At 34.6% G+C, this 25299-nt stretch overlaps 1 protein-coding gene and 2 pseudogenes across 1 annotated transcript; 2 read left to right on the top strand and 1 right to left on the bottom strand.

Annotated features, from left to right (window-relative positions):
* Positions 1-10926: 10926 nt before the first annotated feature.
* LOC120191843 lies at positions 10927-17081 on the top strand (annotated as a pseudogene).
* A 1243-nt stretch (positions 17082-18324) lies between these two features.
* LOC120191665 (zinc finger A20 and AN1 domain-containing stress-associated protein 1-like) lies at positions 18325-19185 on the top strand. The gene has a single exon (XM_039194573.1). It carries the CDS (start codon positions 18410-18412, stop codon positions 18920-18922), a length of 513 nt encoding a protein of 170 aa, XP_039050504.1. The 5' UTR covers positions 18325-18409; the 3' UTR covers positions 18923-19185.
* A 3334-nt stretch (positions 19186-22519) lies between these two features.
* LOC120191930 lies at positions 22520-24256 on the bottom strand (annotated as a pseudogene).
* Between the last annotated feature and the right edge of the window lie 1043 nt (positions 24257-25299).

Genomic DNA, 25299 nt, shown 5'->3' with positions numbered 1-25299 from the left:
GCACAGCGATTTAGAGTGGTTCGACTTTCTCAATCAAAGTCTACGTCCACTACCTTAGCTCCTCACCAAGGATTTTTCAACAAATTCACTAATTTGTTCTTTCTTTTGAGGATAAAGAGTAACCTTACAAACTCCCTAGTTTTTCCGGGCTAAACTAGAACATTTCCCTAGCTTTTACACGGGCTAAGCTAGAACCTTTCCCCTTTACAAAAGGATAAGAAATGTAAACAAGAAAACCTCTCTAAGGTAGGTGTTTACAAGATTGAGCTCTCAAGAACAAAATATTTACAAGAGAAAGATGAAATAAGATTGAAAAACTCTTCTCTTGTGTTTGATTGCTTGGATAATTGTTCTCTTGCTTCTTCAAGTGTCCTCAGCTTGTATTTATAGCTTGGAATGAGTTTGAAGTCGTATATAGCCGTTGGGGATGTTTTGGAGCCGTTTGGGGATGATTTTTATACTCAAAAAGGTTGCCCAGAATAGAGGGAATTGGTACCTCTTCATAGGGAATCGATACCCCTTCATAATATTCAAATATTATGATCGTTGGGCTGTTGAACAGGGGGGGGAATCGGTACCCCCTGGGGGGGAATCGGTACCCCCTGGACATTCTGTTTTTCTCGGAGGCAAAAACCTGCAGGGGGTATCTGTACCCCCTGGGGGGTATCTGTACCCCCTGGGGGGGAATCTATACCCCCTGGGCAATCTTGAAACCCCTTAAAATATTTTTAGCTCAAATCCGAATTTTAATTGATTTTGAATTATTTTTGAAACCTTTTAAAAACTTTGAATAAATTCAATTAAGTCCAAAAACATTTTGTAAATTCAATTCAAGTCCAAAAACCATTTTGCCTTAAATTGTTATATCGAAACATAGTTCAACAGAATGGTACCTACTTCAATTCCATAATCAAAAAGTTGTTGTTTCATCCATAAAACTTGTGCACAACAACTACCAGCTGAAATGTTTTTTCGCTTCAGTGGTAGATAATGCAACACAATTTTGTTTCTTTGAAAACCAAGAAATCAGCATATTTCCAAGGAATTGGAAAGTATCGGATGTGCTTTTCCAATCTGATTTGTATCCACCATAATCTATATCAGAGAAGGCATGCAAGCTAAACCTAGAGTCTCTAGGATACCAAAGTCCTAAACTAGGAGTGTCCTTAAGGTATCTAAAGATTCTCTTAACAGCTAGTAAATGTGATTCCTTAGGACATGATTGAAATCTAGCACATAAGCAAACACTAAACATAATATCCGGTCTACTTGCAGTTAGATAAAGCAAAGAGCCAATCATTGACCTATATAATTTAACATCCACACATTTACCTCTTTCATCTATGTCAAGCTTTGTTGATGAGCTTATTGGAGTGTCATGAGGTTTCCCATTTTCCAGTCCAAACTTCTTGATCATATCTTTGACGTACTTAGCTTGATTGATGAAGATGTTATCTTTTCTTTGCTTGATTTGGAGTCCTAAAAAAATGAGAGCTCCCCCATCATGCTCATCTCGAATTCACTTTGCATTAGCTTAGAAAATTCTTGGCAAAGAACATCATTAGTAGAACTAAAAATTATATCATCAACATAAATTTGAACTACTAATAAATCTATACCTTTATGCTTTAAAAAAAATGTAGTGTCAACCTTCCCTTTTCAAAAACCTTTTTTGATTAAAAAGTTTGACAATCTTTAATACCAAGCTCTAGGAGCTTGTTTTAAACCATATAAAGCTTTTGCCAATTTAAAAACATGATCTGGAAATTTTGAATCTTCAAAACAAGGAGGTTGTTCTACATACACTTCTTCTTTTATAAAACCATTTAAAAATGCATTTTTAACATCCATTTGATATAATTTAAATTCATGAAAACATGCAAATGCTAATAACATTCTAATTGCTTCCATCCTAGCTACGGGAGCGTATGTTTCATCATAGTCTATGCCCTCTTCTTGAGTATAGCCTTGAGCAACAAGTCTAGCCTTATTTCTCACTATATTACCACTTTCATTAAGCATATTCCTAAATACCCATCTAGTACCTACAGTAGATTTATTACTAGGTCTTTCAACTAATGTCCATACTTTACTTCTCTCAAATTGATTTAACTCTTCTTGCATAGCCATAATCCAATGTTCATCTTTTAATGCTTCTTTAATATTCTTAGGCTCTATGCATGAAATAAATGCAACATAATTACAAATATTTCTAAGAGAAGATCGAGTAGTTACCCCTTTTGATGGATCACCTATAATTTCACCATCCTTGACATAGTTGTACTCTCTTAGATAAGATATTTCCCTTTTTTCAATGGTTGAATTCTCGAGAGGATCATACGTTTCCTCATATTTTGTTTCTTCTTTTGATGATGATTCTCCAACGTCATATCTACGTCATTTGCTTGTATAATACCTACATCATCATCAACACAAGAATCATTCCTCGGAAGGGGATTATCATTGAAAACAACATGTATAGACTCTTCTACAACTAAAGTTCTTTTATTAAATACTCGATAAGCTTTAGAATTTAAGGAATAACCCAGAAAAATTCCTTCATCACTTTTAGCATCAAATTGACCAAGGTTTTCTTTACCGTTGTTTAAAACAAAATATTTTCATCCAAAAGAATGAAAATAGCTAATGTTAGGCTTTTTATTTTTGAAAATTTCATATGGAGTTTTCTTTAAAATTGGCCTAATCATTACTCGATTTACAACACAACAAGCGGTATTTATGGCTTCCGCCCAAAAATATTTTGGCAAATTATTTTCACAAAGCATGGTTCTAGCCATTTCCTCTAAAGTTCAATTTTTCCTCTCAACAACTCCATTTTGTTGAGGGGTTCTAGGTGCTGAAAAATTATGACTAATACCATTAGAATTACAAAACTCAGTAAATCCAAGATTTTCAAATTCAATTCCATGATCACTCCTAACACTAGTGATAGAGTAACATTTTTTGTTTTGGATTACTTTTGAAAATGTGATGAAATGTTCTAATGCTTCATCTTTAGTACTTAAAAATAGAACCCAAGTATATCTAGAATAATCATCTACCAAGACAAATGCATATTGTTTTCCACCCAATCTAGTAGTTCTAGTTGACCCAAAAAGATCTATATGGATCAATTGTAGTACTCTACTAGTTGATACGTCATTAATGGGTTTAAAAGAAACTCGCTTTTGTTTTCCTTTAGCACAAGCATCACAGATTTTATCATTATCAAATTTTAGTTTAGGCAACCCTCTTACTAAATCTCCTTGAATTAACCATTGCAAAACACTCATACTAGCATGTCCTAGTCTCCTATGCCATAACCAACTATCATGTTCATCCTTAGCAACTAGGCATAAATTAGTCATATTAATAGAGTCTAAATGTACCATGTATATGTTTCCTATTCTATGACCAACAATCATAATCCGATTAGATGCAATGTCAATGACTTTACAACCATTAATATCAAACATGACATTGAATCACTTATCACATAATTGACTAATACTCAATAGATTATGTTTTAATCCATTCACATATAAAACATTCTTAATTTGTATGGAAGAGGTATTATCTATAGTACATATACCTTCAATGTGACCTTTTGAATCATCACCAAAAATCACTTCTCCTTCATTTTTAGCGTTAAGCTCAATGAACCGGCTTTTTTCTCCGGTCATGTGTCTCGAGCATCCACTATCAAGGTACCATGAATTTGAATTTGTTTCCCGTGCCTTGTAGCAATGCTCCTTTTCCTACAAACATATATTAATTTCTAATTTTTGGCACCCAAATTCTTTTGGGTTCATATTCATTAGTTTCCAAAATCCTAGTCCCCTTAGGTATCCATTTGTATAGGATATCCTTATCTTTAGTAGTAATGAGTTCTTTAGGAACCCATATACTTCTAATGATTTTTCCATTTAAGGTTTGTTGAGGACCTCTATGATTGTAGTTTCTAAAAATTTTTCTAACAAAGTTGGTTTTTGAATTCTCCTTTTTCAAAATGTTTTGATCCAACTTTATCAAAAGAAGCTTTAAGATCATCAATTTTCTTTTGATGGTCATCATTGACCTTTGAAAGTAAATTATGCAAATCAGAGTTTTTCTTTTCAAACTCTTCTAATTTGATTTGCAAATTTTTTATTTTACTTTCAAGATCATTGTTGGTATTGGATATGAGATTATTTTCATTTTTCAATTTTGAAATATCATTTTTATATTTTAAAAACAATTTCTCATAATCTGAAGCCAACCCATTATATTCCTCTAATAACTCATCATAAGATAAATCATCTAAATCAATTGAGTTAGAGGTTACCTTAGAATCTTCCTCGAATGCCATCAAGCACAAGTTTGCTACTTCTTGTTCCTCTTCATCGGAACCTTCTTCATCGCTCCATGTAACCACATGAGCCTTGTGTTTATTCTTTGATTGACATTTTCTCTTCAATTATGGGCAATCATATTTGACATGCCCTGGCTTTTTGCATTCATAGAAAATGATCGAGTCCTTTTCTTTTGGTTCATTTTTAAAGCCTTCATTTCATTTGAATTTTCTTCCTCGGCAAGGTCTCATCATTTTTCTGAATCATTTGGCAAACAATGTCATTTCCTCTTCATCGTCATCTTCATCTAAATCACTCTCATCTTTTGTGGATTTGAGAGCAACTCCAATATTTTTCTTCTTCTCCTTCTCCTTTGGTGTCTCGTCAATCTTATCGAGGTCCACCTCATCTTCAAGCATCATTTCATGAGTGAGGAGAGAACCGATTAGCTCTTCAAGAGTTAAGGACTTTAGGTTCTTAGCCTCGATGATTGTCGTCTTCTTTGATTGTCACAATTTTGGAAGTGAGTAAACTAACTTCCTCACAAGCTTTTCATTTGAAATGATCTCTCCATATGATTTGAGACCATTAACAATCGTTGAAAATTGATCCGTCATAGCTTTGATATCTTCAATTGGTTTCAACCTGAAATTTTCATAGCTATGTGTTAGAAGACTAATTTTAGATTCTTTTACCTAGTCGGTGCCTTCATGAGTGACTTATAGTTTATCCCATATTTCTTTGGCGGTTGTACAAGATGAAACTCTTCCATATTCATCTAGTCCAAGAGCACAAAAATGATATGGATGATGAACAAATTTAGAAAGAAGAAAAGACTCTTATTTCTTCGAATAGGAGTACACCCTTTTTAACATAGCAGAAAAAAATAAAAAAGGAAATAATCACTAATATTTACAAGGAAATAATCTCTAATAATAAACATATCCCTAAAAATAAGTAATTAGATTATGACTAATATTTACAAGGAAATTCCTAGAACTAAGGTAGAGAATCTCCTTAATTTAAGGATTTCTAACACTCCCCCTCAAGTTGGAGTGTAGATGTCAATCGAACCTAGCTTGCCCATAATTTCTTCGAACCTTTTTCTGCTCAACCTCTTGGTTAACACAAATGCTACTTGTTGTCGAGTAGGTAGATATGAAACACAAACTTCCCCTTTGTTAATTTTCTCTGTAATAAAGTGGCGATCGATTTCCACATGCTTGGTGTGGTCATGGTGTACAGGGTTGTGAGCTATATTAACTGTTGTCTGGTTGTCACTGTTCAGTATTATAGGTGTTGTATAGGATAATTTTAGTTCTCCCATTAGCCGTTGTAGCCACATTCCTTCACATATACCTTGGGACAAAGCTCGATACTTAGCTTCAGCACTGCTGCGTGCCACAACCGACTGCTTTTTACTCCTCCATGTCACAAGATTACCCCAAACATAGCTACAATAACCACTTATGGAGCGCCTATCATTAATAGAACCTACCTAGTCTGCATCAGTGTATACTTTTATGCTTCGATTTACATTTTTCTTGAAATGCAACCCCTTTCCCGGAGTCTCTTTTAAATATCTCAATATCCTGTAGCTAGCTTCCAAATGTTTCTCCCTAGGAGCATGCATAAATTGACTAATAACACTTACTCCAAACGCTATGTCTAGATGAGTATGAGAAAGAAAGATAAATTTTCCCACTAACCTTTGATATCTCCCCCTGTATACCTCTTCTCCATCCTTATCAGTTCCTAATTTAAGGTTGGGTTCCATGGGAGTCTCGGTTGGTTTGCAACCCAACAGTCCAACTTTAGAAAGTAGATCAAGAACATACTTTCTTTGATAGATTGAAATACATGCCTTTGACCTTGCTATCTCCATTCTAAGAAAATATCTAAGATTCCCCAAGTCTTTTAGTTGAAACTCAAGACTTAAGAATTCTTTTAGTCTTTCAATTTCAATAGAGTCATCTCATATCAATATTATGTCATCAACATATACAATGAGAATACAACACATCCCATTAGCTGAGTGTTTGTAGAATAAGGTGTGATCAGCTTGACCTTGAATATGTTGTCTACTCGTCATGGCTTTGGCAAAACAATTAAACCAAGCCCTGGGGGATTGTTTTAGTCCATACAAAGACTTCTTCAACTTGCATACTTGGCCCTTGCTTCCTTCGAATCTGGGCGGAAAATCCATGTAGACTTCTTCATTTAATTCTCTATTGAGAAAAGCATTCTTTACATCCAATTGGATCAAAGGCTAGTCTAAATTGACAGCAATTGAGAACAACACTCGAATAGTATTTAGCTTGGTCACTGGTGCAAATGTTTCCTCGTAGTCTAATCCCTATGTTTGAGTGAGACCCCTGGCCACAAGTCTAGCCTTGTATCGATCAATGCTCTAATCTGGTTTAACTTTCGTAGTGAAAATCCACTTACAACCCACAGTCTTCTTTCCAGTAGGTAGTTTAGATATTTCCCACGTTCCATTATCTTCAAGAGCCTTTATTTTTTACAACACGGCTTGCTTCCATTTGGTTGACGTAAGAGCCTCTTCTATGTTCTTTGGAGTTTCTACAGAGTCAATATTAGAAATAAAGGCATTGCACGATTTAGACAAGTTCCCATAGGATACAAACCGAGAAATGGGATGTTGAGTGCAGCTTCTCGTGCCCTTTCTGATTGCAATTGGAAGATAGATGAAAGGCGAAGGAGGTGAGACTTCTTCCTCAGGACAGTCTTTGGGTAAAGATGGCATTGGCACTGCTATTTTAGTTTCTGGCAGCTGATGTTTTCGAGATTATACACGAAGTTGCTGAGTTTTTTCTTGTTGTTTTTCAGAAGGAGAGGGTTGTTTTTCTTTATTTGTATGATTAATCGCCCTTGTTTCTTGTTGCTGTACAGTAGAGTCGAGTAAAACGGGGTCCAAATCAGGAATTATAATGGCTGTAGGAATTTTAGCAGTGGCTGTAGGATTTTCAGTAGTGGCTATAGGATTTTCAGCAGGTTTTATAGTGGTAGTAGGATTGATAGAGTCTTGAGGTATAATGAGAAGGTTGTTCAATGCCTCATCTTCACTAAATATCTCCCCCTGAAGATGAGAGGCTAAAAAATATGGCTCGTTTTCGAAGAAAGTAACATCAAGGGACACAAACATCCGGTGTAGGGTTGGAGAATAACACTTGTACCCCTTTTGTGTAGGTGAGTATCCAAGAAATACACAAGTGTGGGCTCTAGGATCAAGTTTAGATTGGTTAGGTTGATGATTGTGGACAAATGCTTTACAACCGAAAGTTTTGGTTGGGAGATTAAGAACACGAAACAAGGGAAATATTTTTTGAAGAGTATGTAAAGGTGTTTGAAAGTTTAATACCTTTGATAGGAGTCAGTTTATAAGATAAAAAGTAGTGAGAACAACTTCTCCCCATAAATACTTCGGTATACCCATAGTAAACATAAGAGCACGAGCCAAGACTAAAATGTTCATGTCTTTCCTCTCAAAAACCCCATTTTATTGATGGGTGTCAGGACAAGAACTCTGATGTATGATTCCTTGCTCAAAAAGATAAGGGCTTAGGATAGAATTGAAGTACTCTCTCCCATTATCAGTTCTAACGGTATGAATTTTGGAATTGAACTGAGTTTGAATCATTGAATGAAAACTTTGGAAGACTCTAGAGACTTCGGTTTTTTCTTTGAGAAGATAGATCCAACAATCTCTAGCGTGGTCATCAATGAATGTTATGAACCACCTAGCCCCTATGACATTTTTTACTCGACTGTCTCCCCATAGATCACTGTGGATTAAAAAGAAAGGTTGAGATTGAACATAAGGTTTCAAAGGATAAGGGACACGAGTATGTTTAGACAGTTGACAAACTTCACAATTCAAGGAACTTATTTTCTTATTTAGAAATAGTAGACGAAATAGTTTTTTCAAGTACGTAAAATTAGGGTGTCCTAGTCTACGGTGCCATAGCATTATAGATTCTTCTTTCGATGTAGATAAGGTCATACCTTCTTGTGAACTTTTTTTATTCCAAATATATAAGCCATCATCAACTTTAGTAGTGCCAATCATCTTCCCCGATTCCTGTTCCTGAACCACACAACCGAAAGTAAAAAATTCAACAAGTACTTTCTCATCCTTGGTAAGCTTGCTAATTGAGAGTAAATTACAAGAAAGATTTGGAACATATAAAACTTTATCAATGGAAAAATTTTCAGTAAGTCTGATCGTTCCAATTCCAGCCACCGGGGAGTAAGATCCATCAGCTATGCGAATTCGGGAGTGATCATGACAAGGTAAATATGTGTGAAACAAACTTATATTACCTGTCATGTGGTTGGATGCACCCGAATCTAGTATCCAGATTGGTTCATGTGTAGTATTTAAGGCAGTACCTTGAATAGCTAGTGATCCAATGGTTGTAGGAGTCCCGAGAAGTTTATGAAGAGCCTCAAGTTGAGTTTTGGTGAGCCGAACATCCTGGGCATCTTCTTCAGTAGTAGATATCATTGTGTCCTTGTTTTCTTTATGATATTTTTTAGGATAACCATGGAGTTTAAAGCATTTCTCATTGGTATGTCTAACCCGGTTACAGTGGCTACACCATGGCCTATTTGAACCGAAATTAGAGAGGGTTTCATTTATATCACCCATGAGAGAAGAAAAAAAGAAAAAAATGTTTAGGAAGAGAGATGAGAGACAAATGAGTAGGATCGAATGAATCCTATGGCTCTCGATACCATGAACAAATTTAGGAAGAAAAAAAGTCTCTTATTTCTTCGAATAGGAGTACACCCTTTTTAACATAGCAGAAAAAAATAAAAAATGAAATAATCTCTAATATTTACAAGGAAATAATCTCTAATAATAAACCTATCCCTAAAAATCAATAATTAGATTATGACTAATATTTACAAGGAAATTCCTAGAACTAAGGTAGAGAATCTCCTTAATTTAAGGATTTCCAACAGATGACTTTGGAGTTGAGCTGGAACATTCTTGTCTCTCATTCACTCCTCAATCTTGGATGAGTGAGAGGCTTGATATATCCGTCTTCTACAATATTGCATGCTCCCATGTCACTTGCTTGAATGAAATACATCATCTTATTCTTCCAATAGGCATAGTTAGCTCCATTGAAGAAAGGAGGCTTGTTGACGAGCATCGAATCGAAACCGGAGTCGACATTTGAAGTAGAGGTCATTGATGACTTGATAATCGATGTAATTCTTCCCGAATCAACTCAAGAGGCGATTAAACCTTCAAATGAGTGAGGCTCTAATACCAACTGTTGAGTTAATCGATCGATGGAATCGGCCAAGAGGTGGTGAATTGGCAATTAAAATTTCGGTGGAAGCTTTTACAGAAAATTGAAAGTAATTGCACAACGATTTATAGTGGTTCGACTTTCTTAACCAAAGTCTACGTCCACTATCTTAGCTATCCACACTAAGGATTTTCCAACAAATTCACTAATTTTTTCTTTCTTTTGAGGCCAAAGATATAACCTTACAACTCCCTCAAGAATATACCCCAATTCTTAAGAACACACTTTCTCAAAGAGAATATTACAAATTCGCAAACTTAATGAAAAACCTCACAAGGTAAATGTGTTTGCACAATTATAAAACAAAGAAAAGAACACTCAAAAATGAATATAATTTAATACAAGTAGTGTTCTTGAAAACAAAATAAATATTGAATGAAAAATAGGCTTGCAATGCTCAAACTTGAGGTTTGAGGCTTTCTCTTTGATTCTCTCTTAATTCTTGATTCTTGTTGTTTCTTGGTATTGATCAACGGCTTCTAAGCTTGTTTAAATACTCCTTCAATTGATTTTGAACGTTGGGGATGATTAGTGGAGTTAATGGAACCGTTTAAGTGTGAAAACAATTAATAAAATAGTTGGGGGCGTCAGGTGCATTGATGCATAAGGCTAGTGCATCGGTACACTATATGTACAATTCAAATATTTCGACTGTTGGACCCTTAGTGCATCGGTGCACTAAGAGTGCAACGATGCATGAAGTGCATTCGATGTTTCAAAATAGCCTGAGTGCATCGATGCATGGCTTGTGCATCGATACATGGCTTGTGCATCGATGCATAAAATGCATTCGATGTTCAATTTATTCAATGGTGCATCGATGCATGGATTGGTACATCGATACACTCTTTTTAAAAATTGATTTTAGGCTTATTTTTTGTTCGAAATACTTTGTGAAAATTGTTTCAAAAATATTTTAAGATTAAAAAATAATTTTACACTTTAGTAAGGATTGAATTTGATCTTTGAAAGACTTGGAGTAATATTTTGATATTCGAGTAATTAAATCAAATATACTTAGAAAATAATTTGTAAAATCTTAAAATTCATTTATACTTAATTTGTTATATCGAAACATCAAAATGTTTTCAACAGTTCAGGAAAACAGTTAAGGGGATCATGATAGACGCAAGGAAGCCTAATTTGGCTGATTATTTTCCTTTCCTTCACAAGATTGATAATCAAGGCCAAGTCTTTCAAAGAGGAATGCACTGAGGTAGGGAAGCTGGTGAATCAGCTTGGTCGTTAACATAGGCCAAGTTGTTTCTGATACTACGATTAATTTATTGTCCAACCCTATATTCTCTAAGGATTTGGTTGATCCAAACTCATCTATTGCTCAAGAGTTCATGGAAACAGTTAGGGGGTCATGATAGACGCATGGAAGCCTAATTTGGCTGATTATTTTCCTTTCCTTCACTGTTGCGAAATACGACTATCGGATATAGAAAAATCGCAACTGATAATTTGAGAAAATAAAAAATAGAGATAAAGAATACACAAATTTTACGTGGAAAACCCCTAAATAATATAGGATAAAAACCACGGGCAACGGTAGAAGAATTTTACTATGAGAAAATAGGAATTACAACCTCTCTCGATCTACCAAGGAGAAAACAATGATAATTCTCTCTTGATAAAAAGGAGAAAATAACTCTCAAGAAAACTCTCTAGTATTGGGAGAAAGCTAGAATGATTTGGGATGGTTTTGAAGTTAAATGGGTTAGGGTATTTATAGTTGAAGCTTAAGGACTAATCTTATAAATATCCTAAAGTTTAGTGACTAAAGTTTGTAATTTTACCATTTTAGTTTCAACTATTGCTGCCACCGAAAGTTTTGGATTTTCAACAATTTTGCAACAAAATTGTTGGCCACCATTATTAACTTTTCAACAATCTCACACTTGAAGATTTGATTGGAACAATCATATCTTCACATCATTCTTTCTACCTTGTACCTTTATGTTGCTTACGTTTCTGACAGGCCACAAGAGGATTGACACCAGGTAAATTTATCAGCATTGATCGCCTTCGTCATGAAATTTGTTATGCTGTCTTTGGTATGGATCTTCTGCAAATCTACCATCCATTCTTCCACATTTTCACGAATGAAATGGTACTAAACTTGTATGTGCTTTGTTCTTGAATGAAATGTTGGATTCCTTACTAAATGCAAGGTGATTTGACTGTCACAAAACAGAGAGACATACACTTAATTGTGCTCAAGCTCCTCCAATAGCATCTTCAACCAAACTGCTTCTTTACTGGCTTGTGTAGTTGCTACATATTCTGCTTCTGTTGTGGATGTAGCCACAACTGATTGCAATTTTGAAACCCAGCTTACAGCTCCACCAGTAACTTTGAACACATATCCTGTAGTAGATTTGCTTTTATCCAAATCCCCTGCACAGTCAGAATCGACATACCCATTGATAAGTAAGTTTGATCATCCGTAACATAATGCAACATTTGAGGTCCCTTTGATGTATCTCAGGATCCTCTTTACTGTATTCTAATGCTCTTTTCCTGGATTCACCATGTACCGACTAACCACTCCCACTGCTTGTGCAATGTCTAGTCTTGTGCATATCATAGCGAACATTAAACTTCCCACTATCGATGCATACGGTACTCGAGACGTATTCATCCTCTCTTCTTCACTGCTAGGACTCATACTGGAGGATAATTTGAAGTTAATTGGAAGAGGGGTAGAAATTGGCTTACAATCTTGCATATTGAATCTTGACAAGATCTTCTTCAAGTAATTCTTTTGTGAAAGCCAAACATTCCTATTACTTTTGTATCGGTGAATTTATATACCTAGAATCTTGTTTGCTGATCCCAAGTCGTTCATTTCAAATTCCCTAGCCAGTTGTGCCATCAATTCGTCAATTGATCTTTGTTGGGTCCTGCAACCAACATGTCATCCACATACAACAACAATATAACAAAATCATTATCACCAAACCTCTTGAAATAAGCACAAGGGTTTGTATTAAGTCTGTTGTATCCAAGACACATAATAAAGGAATCAAATCTCTTATACCAACACCTCGGCGCCTGCTTTAGACCATACATAGATTTTTTCAACCTGCAAACCAAGTTCTTTTTTTCTTCTTCTTCAAAACCTTCAGGCTAGAGCATATAAATCTCTTCTTCAAGATTTCCATGAAGAAAAGTTGTTTTAACATCTAGCCACTCTAGTAATAAGTTCAATGTAGCACACATTGCCAAAACTACTCGAACTGTTGTTAGTCGAACCACAGGAGAAAAGATTTTATTGAAATTAGTACCTTCTTTTTGAGTATGTCCTTTGACCACCAGTCTTGCACGATACCTCTCAACTTGATAGTCACCATTTTGCTTGGTTTTGAAGACCCATTTGTTACCAATTGGCTTCCTTCCTTGTGGTAGTGGCACAAGGTCCTATTTATTATTTTTATGAATGGCTTCAATTTCTTCTTGCATCGCCATCATCCACAGTAAAGCATCTGAGTTGTTGATTGCCTCTTGGTATGTTGATGGCTCACCGTCCTCTGTTAAAAGACAATATGCAATATTACCTTCTATAACATAATCTGAGTGCCAATTGGGATGTATTCTTACATGATCTGATTGACGAGTTGTTGGAGATTCAGAACTCTCTGGTTCTTGTTCATCATGTGCTGGTTTTGCTTCAAAAGAATCTCCTTGTTCAAACTCCTTTTCCACATGTATCTGTGTAGTCTCTGACTTTTCAGCGATATCATCGTCTTCTTTTCTTTGTAGTTTATCTTCTACAAATATAACATCCCTGCTGATGATCACTTTGCGGGCAGTGGGATCCCATAAGCGATACCCCTTTACTCCATCAGCATACCCCAAGAATTTGCATTTCCTGGATTTTGGATCCAGGTTTGAAATTTCTTGGGAGTTGTACATCACTTACACAATACTTCCAAATACATGGAGGTTTGAATAATCAGTTGGTTTACCAATTCACATATTCATTGTTGTCTTCAGCTCTATTTCAGTTGATGGAGCTCGATTCACCAAATAACAGGCGATATTGATTGCTTCTGTCCAGAATGATTTTTCTAGGCCTGCATCCCTCAATATTTCTCTTGTTCTTTCTAACAAGGTTCTGTTCATCTAATCTACCACTCTATTTTGTTGAGAAGTGTTCGCCACTGTGAACTATCTTTTGATGCATTCTTTCCTACAAAAGTCATTAAATCTTTCACTTGTGTATTATCCTCCATTATCTATTCCGAAACACTTGATCTTATTTCCAGAATCAAGTTCCACTCGCGCTTTGAAGTTTTTTTAAAGTTGAAAACACATCTAACTTCTTCTTAATAGGGTACACCCAACATCTCCTGGAGTAGTCATCTATAAATGAGACAAAATATTTTGCTACGCCTAGGGATGTAACTGGTGCTTGTCATACGTCAGAGTGAACCAATTCTATAACACTTTTGCTTCTAGAATTTGATGTGTTGAATTTCAACCGGTACTGCAATGCTTACACAAAGTAAGTGATACATTTGTTAAGTCTGGAAGTAGCTTTTGCTCCACAAGGACTTTCATTCCTTGTTCTGATATGTGTCCAAGTTTCTGATGCCATAGCATTGCAGAATCTGAACTACATGAGGCAACAGAGGCTCTGCTTCTACCAAAGCCTCTCATTTCAGCATGTACAAGTTTGCTGCTATCTTTTCTCCTTTCAACACCACAAGCGCTCCACAGAATACCTTCATGATTCCTTTCCGTGTTTCAATCTTGCATGCATTATTATCCAACAATCCATAGGATAATAAATTTTTCTTCAAGCCTTTCACGTGCCACACATCTCGAACAACTTTAATTGTTTCATCATACATCTTCAATTTGATGGTTCTCATGCCAACGATCTCTAAGGCATGATCATTGCAACTATACACAGATCCTCTTGAGACAGGTTCATAATGATGGAATCATTCTCTTCTTGAGGTCATGTGATATGTTGCTCCCGAATTAATGAGCCATATATCTGTATATCTCTTTCTACCTTCCACGGTGGTTGACGCTTCACAGCATAGAGCATCTCCATCATCTAAAGTGTTTGCAGTATTGCCTTGTGGATTGGAGTTTTTATTTAGACTCCAACAATCCTTCTTCAAGTGACCATTCTTTCTACAGTTGTAGCACTTTAAATTCTTCTTGCTTCTCGACTTTGATCTACCATGTTTATGACTGCTGCTTTGGCCACGTTCTGTTGATCTCCCTCTCATCGTTGTCAATGATTCTGCTTGTTGCAGATTTACTTGTATGTCTTCCTTATTCTTGCGCCGATTTGCTTCTTGTAGAACAGCAGCTACAATGTCATCGAAGACTAGACTGATGACATTATTGTTTGTCAAGTTGATGATGAGTTGATCATATGAATCAGGTATACTTTGAAGTAGAAGTTCAACATGTTCTTGTTCTCTTATTGTACATCTTAGGGATGTAAGCTGATAAAATAAAGTATTCAGCGTGTTTAAGTGCTCCGTCATTGAAGTAGATTCTGGCATCCGGAGAGTGTATAATTTCCTCTTAAGGAAAATTTTATTGTGCAATGATGTGGCCTCCTACAATTTGGTGAGATGATCTTATATCTCCTTAGTTGTCTTCTTCTCCTCGATGCTTGACAATACTTCATCTGCTAATGCTAGATGAAAGTTTGTCATAGCATTTCCGTCCATTTCGATCCATTTGTTATCATCTGTGAAATATACCGTCCTTTCACTGATAGCTGCTAGACAACCGTCTTTCCTCAGGATAGCCTTCATCTTCAATTTTCACAATGAGAAATTTCTCCCATTGAATTTTTCAATATCAAATTATATTGTCATAGCTTCTATTACGGATAGCTCTCATTATTTCACTATCGTGAATAGTTCTCTGGAACCTTCAAAGAATGGGTAATACATTCTTACTTTCTTATGTTGGAGGATCCACCTTTTGGTGGCAACCACAAAGACAATAAGTAGATATTACACACTCTAATCTGGCTCAAATACCAATTGTTACGGAATACGGCTATCGGATAGAGCAAAATCGCAACTGATAATTTGAGAAAATAAAAAATAGAGATAAATAAGACACAAATTTTACGTGGAAAATCCCTAAATAATATAGGGTAAAAACCACGGGAAACGGTAGAAGAATTTCACTATGAGAAAATAGGAATTACAACCTCTCTCGATCTATCAAAGAGAAAACAATGATAATTCTCTCTTGATAAAAAGGAGAAAACAACTCTCAAGAAAACTCTCTAAATTCTCTAATATTGGGAGAAAGCTAGAATGATTTGGGATGGTTTTGAAGTTAAATGGGTTAGGGTATTTATAGTTGAAGCTTAAGGACTAATCTTGTAAATACCCTAAAATTTAGTAACTAAATTTTATAATTTTACCATTTCATTTTCAACCATTGTTGTCACCGAAAGTTTGGTGGCTGTTGAAAACTAATAAACCACCGAAAGTTTTGGATTTTCAACAATTTTGCAACAAAATTGTTGGCCACCATTATTAACTTTTCAACATTCACAAGATTGATACTCAAGGTACACGTGGTCGGATGACTGTTCATTTCGAGAAAATGCTTAATCTTTTCGATAAAATGCTCGATGAAAGGCTGCAAGCAAGAAAATCTCGAGCATTTATTTCTACTTGACATTCTTGAAGGCGGATTCGAGGAGTTTAATAAAACGCATGTCTCACATTTGTTATTGGTAATCTTTTTATCTTTCCATTTGTTTAGATAAATGTTGGATCTTTGGATTAATCATGCTACATGTCAGGTTTTATTTGTTGCTGGAACTGATACAACGTCAAGCACATTAGAATGGGCAATGACAGAATTACTTCGCAACCCACAAGTTTTACTTAAAGCTAAGAAAGAGTTAGAACAAGCGATCGGTAAAGGAAATCCAATCGAGGAATATGGCATACATCGTTTACCATATCTGCAAGCAATCATAAAGGAAACCTTTCGAATGCACCCGACTGTCCCACTATTACTCCCTCGTCGAGCCGGCTCTGATGTCGACCTTTGTGGTTTCGAAATTCCAGAGGGTTCACAAGGTTGGTTTGGGCCATCGGTAAGGACCCAAGCATTTGGGAGGATCCGAATAGGTTCATGCCGGAGAGAGTTTTGGGGTCTGAAATTGATGTCAAAGGTAATGATTTTGGACTCATCCCGTTCGGAGGTGGACGACGAATATGTCCAGGACTACCTTTGGCAAATAGGATGTTGCATTTGATGTTAGGGTCTCTTTCAAAACTCCTTTGATTGGAAACTATAGAGTGGAATCTTATCAGATGAAATAAACATGGAAGAGAAGTCCGGGCTCGCACTTCAAATGGCAGAACCTTTACGAGCAATCCCTATTCTTATCTAAAAATTGAAGTAAGAACGTTCCTTGATTGTGATGTATCTTTTAGTAAAAGACTACTGCAGAATAGTTAATAATTTTGATAAAAATAACATAATAAAATTATTGTTTCGTGTAATGGTTTCTTTGAAATAATAAAATATAATATCGATAACATATGATCGAGGTGTGTGGTTGAATTTTAAATTCAATTGGAGATAACAACAGAGTATTATTAACTTATAATATCTATAATATTATAAAATTAAAATTAAAATTAAATGTTAAGTATGGTTTTGAAAAAAAAATTAGATACCAAAATAGAATAAAAGTAATAATTTAGATACTAAACATATATTTTATTTTCAAAGTGTTTTCAACTTTAGTTTAAAAATTAATTTTTAAAAGTTAAAATTTCTAATTTCTAGCTTTTTTAATTATTTTCAAAAATGATATTTAAAATAAATATTTATCTACTTAAAATCTCTTTCAACAAAAATACCAAATATTCAAATTTAAACTAAATAATTCAAAAACAAATCTCATACATACTTCTTAAAATACTTTTTTTACTATATATTCTAAGAATAATATCAGACTGACTTTAATCTCAATTAATTTTGTTTTAGGCTTATTTAAGCAACTTATTTAATAAAAACAACCACCAAATTCTAATTACTTCTTTACTTTTCTATTAAAAAGTACTCATTTCAAATAATTTATTTAATTTATAAAGATTTTAATATATTTAAATTCTTACTCATACCATAGATTACAATATCTTAAATTTACAACAATTTTTTTTAAATTCTATATTTATCTACATAAAAGTTAAATGTGATATAAAATTTTAATTTTGATAGAAATTAAAGTCTTATAATAAAATATATTATCAGAAGTATTATCTTAATAAACTATATGCAAAACAAGAACAAATATTTGTATTTAAAATATTATATACATAATTTTCAAATTTTAAAGAAACATAAATTTTCTCCTAATAAAAATTATCCAAATATCTTACGTTTCTTTCCATACAAGTTCAATTGAAATCTTGTATATAAATTCTCTCTCCAAAAAAAAAATCTTATATGTGAAGTAAAGGTCCAGAGTACCCTTCTAGTCGGTTTAGGCCGTATTCAATAACATAGTAGGTAGAGGTTATATTCGTCAATATAAATAAGGAGATTAATAGAAAAATCTATATATTTTGATTCGAAGTTCGCTAATTCTACTCGGACTGTTTCAGATTTTCCGTGAAAATCAAGAAGAAAATTGAAAACAAAACCCTAATCCCTAATCCTGTCTCTTCGTCTTTGACCGTTGAAATCAAAGCAAACGCTCATCTGGACGACATGGGTTCTGAACAGAATCAAGGAACCAGCTTTACCCAATCGGAGCCGAAGCTTTGCGCCAACGGTTGCGGGTTTTTCGGCACAGCGGCGAATATGAACCTCTGCTCCAAGTGTTACCGCGACCTCCGTGCCGGGGAGGAGCAAGCGGCGAAGGCGAAAGCCGCCATGGAGAAATCTCTTGGTGTTCAAGCGAAAGATGAGGTCATCGTTGAAGCGATTAGGCCTGTGGAGGAGCTGCCTCACGAGGGTTCCTCATCGACTGAGGTTGAGGAACAACCGGTCGTGGCCCTCGCCGGAGACGAAAACCCAGAGCCGAAGTTGTCGAACAGGTGCTTCATCTGCAGAAAGAAGGTGGGGTTGACTGGGTTCAAGTGTCGCTGTGGGAGTACATTCTGCGGAGAGCATCGGTACCCGGAAAAACATGAGTGCTCCTTCGATTTCAAGGGCACCGGGCGTGATGCGATCGCCAATGCGAATCCCATCATTAAAGCCGACAAAGTGGAGAGGTTCTGAAAGTTTGCCTTCATTTCTTTCCCTCACAGCCTTTTGAGAGTTCTATTAGGGTTTAAAGTCAGTAGAAAATTGAGTGTTTTTAATGTTCTTGCTAGTGTTCTGTGAGGGGGTCGAAATGATTTGAGACAGTATTGGGGTTGGCTTAGGTTGATTCATAATAAAAAAAATGGGTCAATGAATGTTTCTGGTTTGATCTTCATTATATCCATATTTGTTAAATATATATAATATATATTGAAGCTATCTATTTTATATGCTTGTTGAATACTTGTAGTGAAATCTGATCAAAATATCTATTACTTGATTGATATAAGGTTGTAGTTCTTATGAACAGCTTGCCATGCTTGTCCTCTGGTTATGTATATTTGTGTCTACTACTCTTCAAATGCATAAATTTGTGGATGTTGTTTCGTTCAATGTATGTTTGTTGCTCTGTCATTTGAGTCCAATGCATATACGAACATGATTATGGGAACATATGTTGGAAGGAATATCGCATACTACACTTGCACATGAACCCGAGTAACATAAGTTTTTCATTTCCTTTTTGGAATCTTTTACTGTTCCATGTTTCTGTACTGGAATCTGCATTTTGTTGTGTTCCTATTGTAATCCTAGTGGATGTTGTTTTGTTCAATGTTTGTTCGTTGTTTCTGTCAGTCGAATCTGATGCATATAAAACTTGATTATGATTTATGAGAACATATGTTGGACAGATATCACATCCTACACATGCAAATGAATCCGAGTAACATAGGTTTTTCATTTCCTTTTTGGAATCTCCTTTTAATGTTCTATGTTTCTGTACTGGAACCTGCATTTTGTTGTGTGCCTATTGTAATCCTAGTGGATGTTTTGTTCAATGTATGTTTGTTGCTTTGTCATTCGAGTTCGATGCATTTACGAACATGATTGTGAGAACATATGTTGGACAGATATTTGCATCCTACACTTGCTCATGAATCCGAGTATCATGGGTTTCTCATTTCCTTTTTGGACTCTCCTTTTACTGTTCTATGTTTCTGTATTGGAACCTTCATTTTGTTGTGTGCCTATTGTAATTTCTTGATTCATGAATCAAGTTCTGAATTTTTACTCTATAAATTAATGGAATGGAATTGGATTTTCCAACATTCATTTCTAGAATCACCTATTTCTCTTTGTTATATAAGGTTCTTGCAGTTAGAGCTATAAACAAGCTGAGTCGAGCCTAAAATTTTCAAGTTCGAGTCGAATTCAGAATCATGAATTGAAGTTCAAAAAAAGTTTGAAATCAATATATATATATATAAACCTAATTCGATTAAAGCTCAATATCAAACTTGAACTTGAATTTTAAGTACATGAAAATCTTATCAATATGTATAAAAAAATCAACACTTATGTGTTAATATTATTAATAATTTTATTTTTTTCAAAAATAAAATCTTAATATTTTATTATTTTTTAGTTGTATTAAGTTTTTAGAGTCAAGTATAAGTAGATTGTTTTTGTTTGTTTAACTCGAGTTTGAGTTGAGTCCACTTGAGTATTTATTAAATTTTAATCGAATGGAACTTGAATAATTCACGATCTATCTCATCTTATTTATAGTCCTACTTGCAGTTAGACTGTCAGTTTAACATAGGGATGTACTACAAGAGGCTCAAGTTTGAATCAAAGCTTAATTCAAGTTCAATTCAAAGTTCGACATTCGAATTCGAACTTAAATATTATAAGCTATTCATGGCACACCACGTGCTCGCTGCACGAAAATCCTGCAACTTGGTCTACTTGAATATACCCAAAATGTTAGACACCAATATATTGAATTAAAATCACAAAAACAGTAATCATAACACCGCGTTGCAATCGTCCCGGTTTCCATCCATTATTTTGATTAAAACATGGATGGAATAATATTTCGGTGTTCATGTGGAATGCAGTGCATCCCATTACGAGTTTTACTCCATTCGAGGGGTTCAGGACCACCATTTGTGTGAGCTTTCCGTTGAAGAGTCTAAATCAGAAGGGGTTGGGGGGACGATTGAATCAGGCCCCCGCCGTAAGGCCTGCAGTGGTGGAGCATACAAGATGTTTGAATGTAAGATTACCAGTGGGAATGTAAGATTACCAGTGGGAATGTAAGATTACCAGTGAGAATGTAAGATTACTAGGGAATAGGATTACTGGAATGTTACATTATTGTGTTTGGTTTGTTTGGCAGGAATGTATGATTACAGTGTTTGGTTGAATGAATATGAGATTACTGGAATATATATTTTACCAAATTGTCATTGTGCTATATGTGTTAACAAGTGGAATTCTAAATATTTAAATTAAAATATTCATATAAAAAAGCATAAAAATATATTACTTTATTATTTTAAATTTATATACTTTTTAATAAAATTTATATATAATTTTTTATAAAATTTAAAAGATAAATGGGTAGAATAAAAGAGTAAATATATCATGTCTTATTTTAATTATAAATAATATTATTTTTTACATTAATTATCTAAAAATATATTAAAATTTTATATAATGATTTAACTAAATAAGCATATGAAATTTTTAATAGATGAACTATTTTACTCCTAAAGATAACAAAAGCTAAATTTTATAATTTAAACATTTTTTAAAATCAGAACAAAAGCTAAAATTTATATTTATTCATTCAATAATTTCAGCATTTTATTTTGAAGTTTTTGATTGAGGTTGTTATTATCATTCTCTCCTAGAGTGGTCTTCATTGTTGTTTAAAATTTGCTCTAGTTTGTGGTGTCGCATAGTGGATTTGGAATTCCCGAAGATTGAAGTTCGATTCGAAAATCTGACTATTGAATATTTTGTCCATGTTTGAAGCAGAGCATTAGCAACCATTCCCAATTTTATTTTTAACATTGCCGAGGTAACAATTAATCCCTTTTTTAGGAATGCCCTGCCATACCAATATAGTAAAACAATTTAAACCAGGCTTACATGGAATAAGGATCAACCCGGTATAAAGAATTAAATTGAGAAGTAAATAGGTGTTCGGAACATAATTAAGGGATAGTTTTCTCCTATCCACTTAGTTATTCTAATGTTGAACAAAAATATCTTACAAGTATGGAGTTAAATTTCCCATGGAAGCTTCAAACTTTCATAAATACCCCATAACTCAACATCCAATATCGAGCAACAACCTATTGACTTTGCAAGACCCTTTTTATTACAACACATCAGATTCATTTTATTTTGCAGACAAGGCTAGATGAACACAAAACATGTGGTATTCTTGATACCCATTACGATGCAACATTTATGAGAAACACTGGGAAGCAACAACAATGTTCTAAAGTCAAAATGAATAGTAAAAGTGCAAACTGAAGGATAAGAGATAAGCTTACGTTCTTTGTTTAGCTTGCATAACAAAAATAAGTATAACATTAACCATCAAAAGCAACAACAATGTTCAGACTTACAAAAGATAATAGCCATGACATTCTAAACTTAATCATATATGTTGGCTATATTATATACACAAAAAATTCTTCAGTGAAAGAGCATTAAGAAATTCATTAAAGGAGGGTAGCACCCAATACAACAAAGATGTAGCAACAATTGAGTTTGACCTTAAAGAAGCTCTCCTTTTTTTATACGATAATTTCTTGAGATCTACAACGGTTGCTCTAAGAATCTTGAGAACTTCAACACCTTTTGAAGCAATTACAGATTCTTCAACAAACTTATGAAGTATAGAAGAAAAGACATTATAGATTTTTGTGACGTGCTGTCTCTGCATATGCGAACTTCACAAGCAGATGAACTCAGAGAGTTTGTCCCAAATTATGATCTTTGCAATGCGCCATTGCTTATCCCCACTTTGTCTCCCAGGTAAAGAGATCGGAGCATCATCAGTAGAAAGTAAATCTCTATCTAGAGCTTCCCTTTCAATTTTGTCACGATCTTCCAATACTGAAAGAATTTGAGATATAAAGTTATTTCGGTATTCTTTGGTCATTGAAGTGAGAGCATACACCAGAGAGGACTCTCTGGTAATGGTTCGTCGAGACAAAACCTGAAAAAATGGTAATGAACAAAAAGATGAGTTTGGGGAAGAGAATCATGTTTCTTCATAACAATGCATAGATAAGCAATACCAATAATAAGAAGAAATAAGCATTAGAGGCAATAAAGTGCTATTTTTTTTTATCATAATTACCTCATTACAATTCCGTGTGTAACGTTTAGTGACATCATAAACTCCATCTTTTGCAATAGCAATTACATAATTTATTTTCTTTTTCCACCTGTAGAAAGGAATCATTTACTATAACTGTAGTATCAAAACAAAAATAAAAGATTTTTTCCCTGAAAAATGGATAATAACACAAATTAGAGTATCCTTTTTCATATAATAGCAGTCTGTCATAGATTGCTTCACAAGGATCAAGATGCATTAATCTGTACAAAAATGAATGAATAATTAGTTCGTGAAATGACCACATAGTTTAGCCTCTTTGCTACATAATAGGGATCCTTCCCAATTGAAGATTAAAAGGCATCAATTTGGGTTTTTTTTTACCTTCCCGGGGCTTCTGAATAACACTATGTCCAAACATGGTCTGTAAAATCAAGGACCTGGAAATGAAGAGTTGGTGCAAATAAAACATCATCTCAAGCAAGCAAATTATCCAAAGTCCCATGGAATGTCATCTTTAAACAACTAGAGCTAATTAAAATATATGCAATTATGCACGCATTTGTTGTTAAAGTACACAATTCTAGATACATTCCATGCCACCATAAATATTGGTTTCATATATTGCAGAATCAATAACTTCAATTTATACAATTATCAGCAAAGGAACCAGTGAACCACTTATTTATAAAGCTAAAAATGGGTTTCATTTACAATGTCAAAGACATCAAAATATTATACATAAACAAACATACCATTTCAAAATTCTTTAAATCTATCTTGAACATGTTCTTTGTTTGGCAGACAATACAGAATAAAAATAATCCAGGTCAAACATTGTCCTAATATCAAATAAAAGGTTTATCTTCACTGAATTTCCAAAACCTTCTGTTTAGTGGACTAGATATTACAGATATCATGTCATCAAAAGCTTCAGATCGAAAGAATAACAATTCCAGGTCCATATATACCACACATATATATTGCAAGTACAGCAGTCAGAACAAATTTCTTTCTTATTATAAATTAGCTTAACCATCTTCTTTTTAACGATAGAAAGAGTTGTGTTTTAGTCAGTTGAATTTGGAGTTTGAATTGGCATATAAATGACTAACCAGACGAGAGTCATAGCCAAAAGCACGACAGTACAATGTGAAGCAATTGGCCTACTCTCCACAACTCCCCTTTCTTGTTTCTACAAGCTGCAAAAAGAAATGGAGAAAATTCAACAATTGATACTTGAACCCCACACACAGAGAAAAGAAAAAAGAAGATAATGGTAGAACGAAGTATTACAACTTCATACCTTCAGTGGGTCATTATAGCAAGGGAACCGTGTAACTCTTGAACAGGAATTGCAACTGCAGTTTTTCACCCCAAGAATTAACTTTGCTTTCTAACAGACAATTATCAGAAACCAAGTTATGATGTAAATGCAACAATGGAGAGAATGGGGCTCAACCAAGACTTATCAACCTCCTAAATTCCATCTAGGTGATGTATCAAGACCTCCATTTAACCCAAAAAAACCCACTAAATAATGGAAGGATAGGACATGATGCTAGGAAAATAACTCAAAAGAATCACTGAGAAAAATGATTAGTTACGTTTAATGAAAATAACTCAAAATAACCCGAAACCTTTATTTCCCTATACCATGAAAGAAAGGAAACAATTATTTCCCTAGACCATGAAAACCCAATTTTCAAATTCAACCATCAAGTCGATGAATCAAACGAAATAACTAAATTCGAAACCAAAGACCCATCAAAGCCCAGTTCAAGATCGAGTGCTAGACAAGACAGAACTTAGAAGACAAAGATGGAGGAGCAACCTTTGAATAATAGAAACACGTGGATTTAATAGTACTACTGGGAGGAACAAAAACTACAAATAGGGAGAGAGAGAGACAAACCTAGCAACAGATTAGCAGATAGAGCTAGAGCACCACAGAAGAAGTCCATTGGAGAAGTAATGGACAAATCCTCGCAACTCTTGCCAAATTGAAGAAGAAGAAATTTTGTTTCAGCCAGAACCAAGCTAATGGGGAGAAGAGTATTTTAGCTAACAAAGGATGAGAATAAACAAATACCTAAGGGAGATGTGGTATTTTGATTCCCAGTTAAACAGAACAAAAAAACGATTGTTGGTATTTAGTTTTTACCCTCGAATATGACCTATCCAAGCATGGGTATCTTAATCCGGGGAA

The sequence above is a fragment of the Hibiscus syriacus genome, unplaced genomic scaffold, assembly GCF_006381635.1.
Source record: "Hibiscus syriacus cultivar Baekdansim isolate YM2019G1 unplaced genomic scaffold, ASM638163v2 tig00116971_pilon, whole genome shotgun sequence".
NCBI lineage: Eukaryota > Viridiplantae > Streptophyta > Magnoliopsida > Malvales > Malvaceae > Hibiscus > Hibiscus syriacus.
The sequence above is the reverse complement of the archived record's forward strand: the minus strand, read 5'-3'. Positions and strand labels throughout refer to the sequence as shown.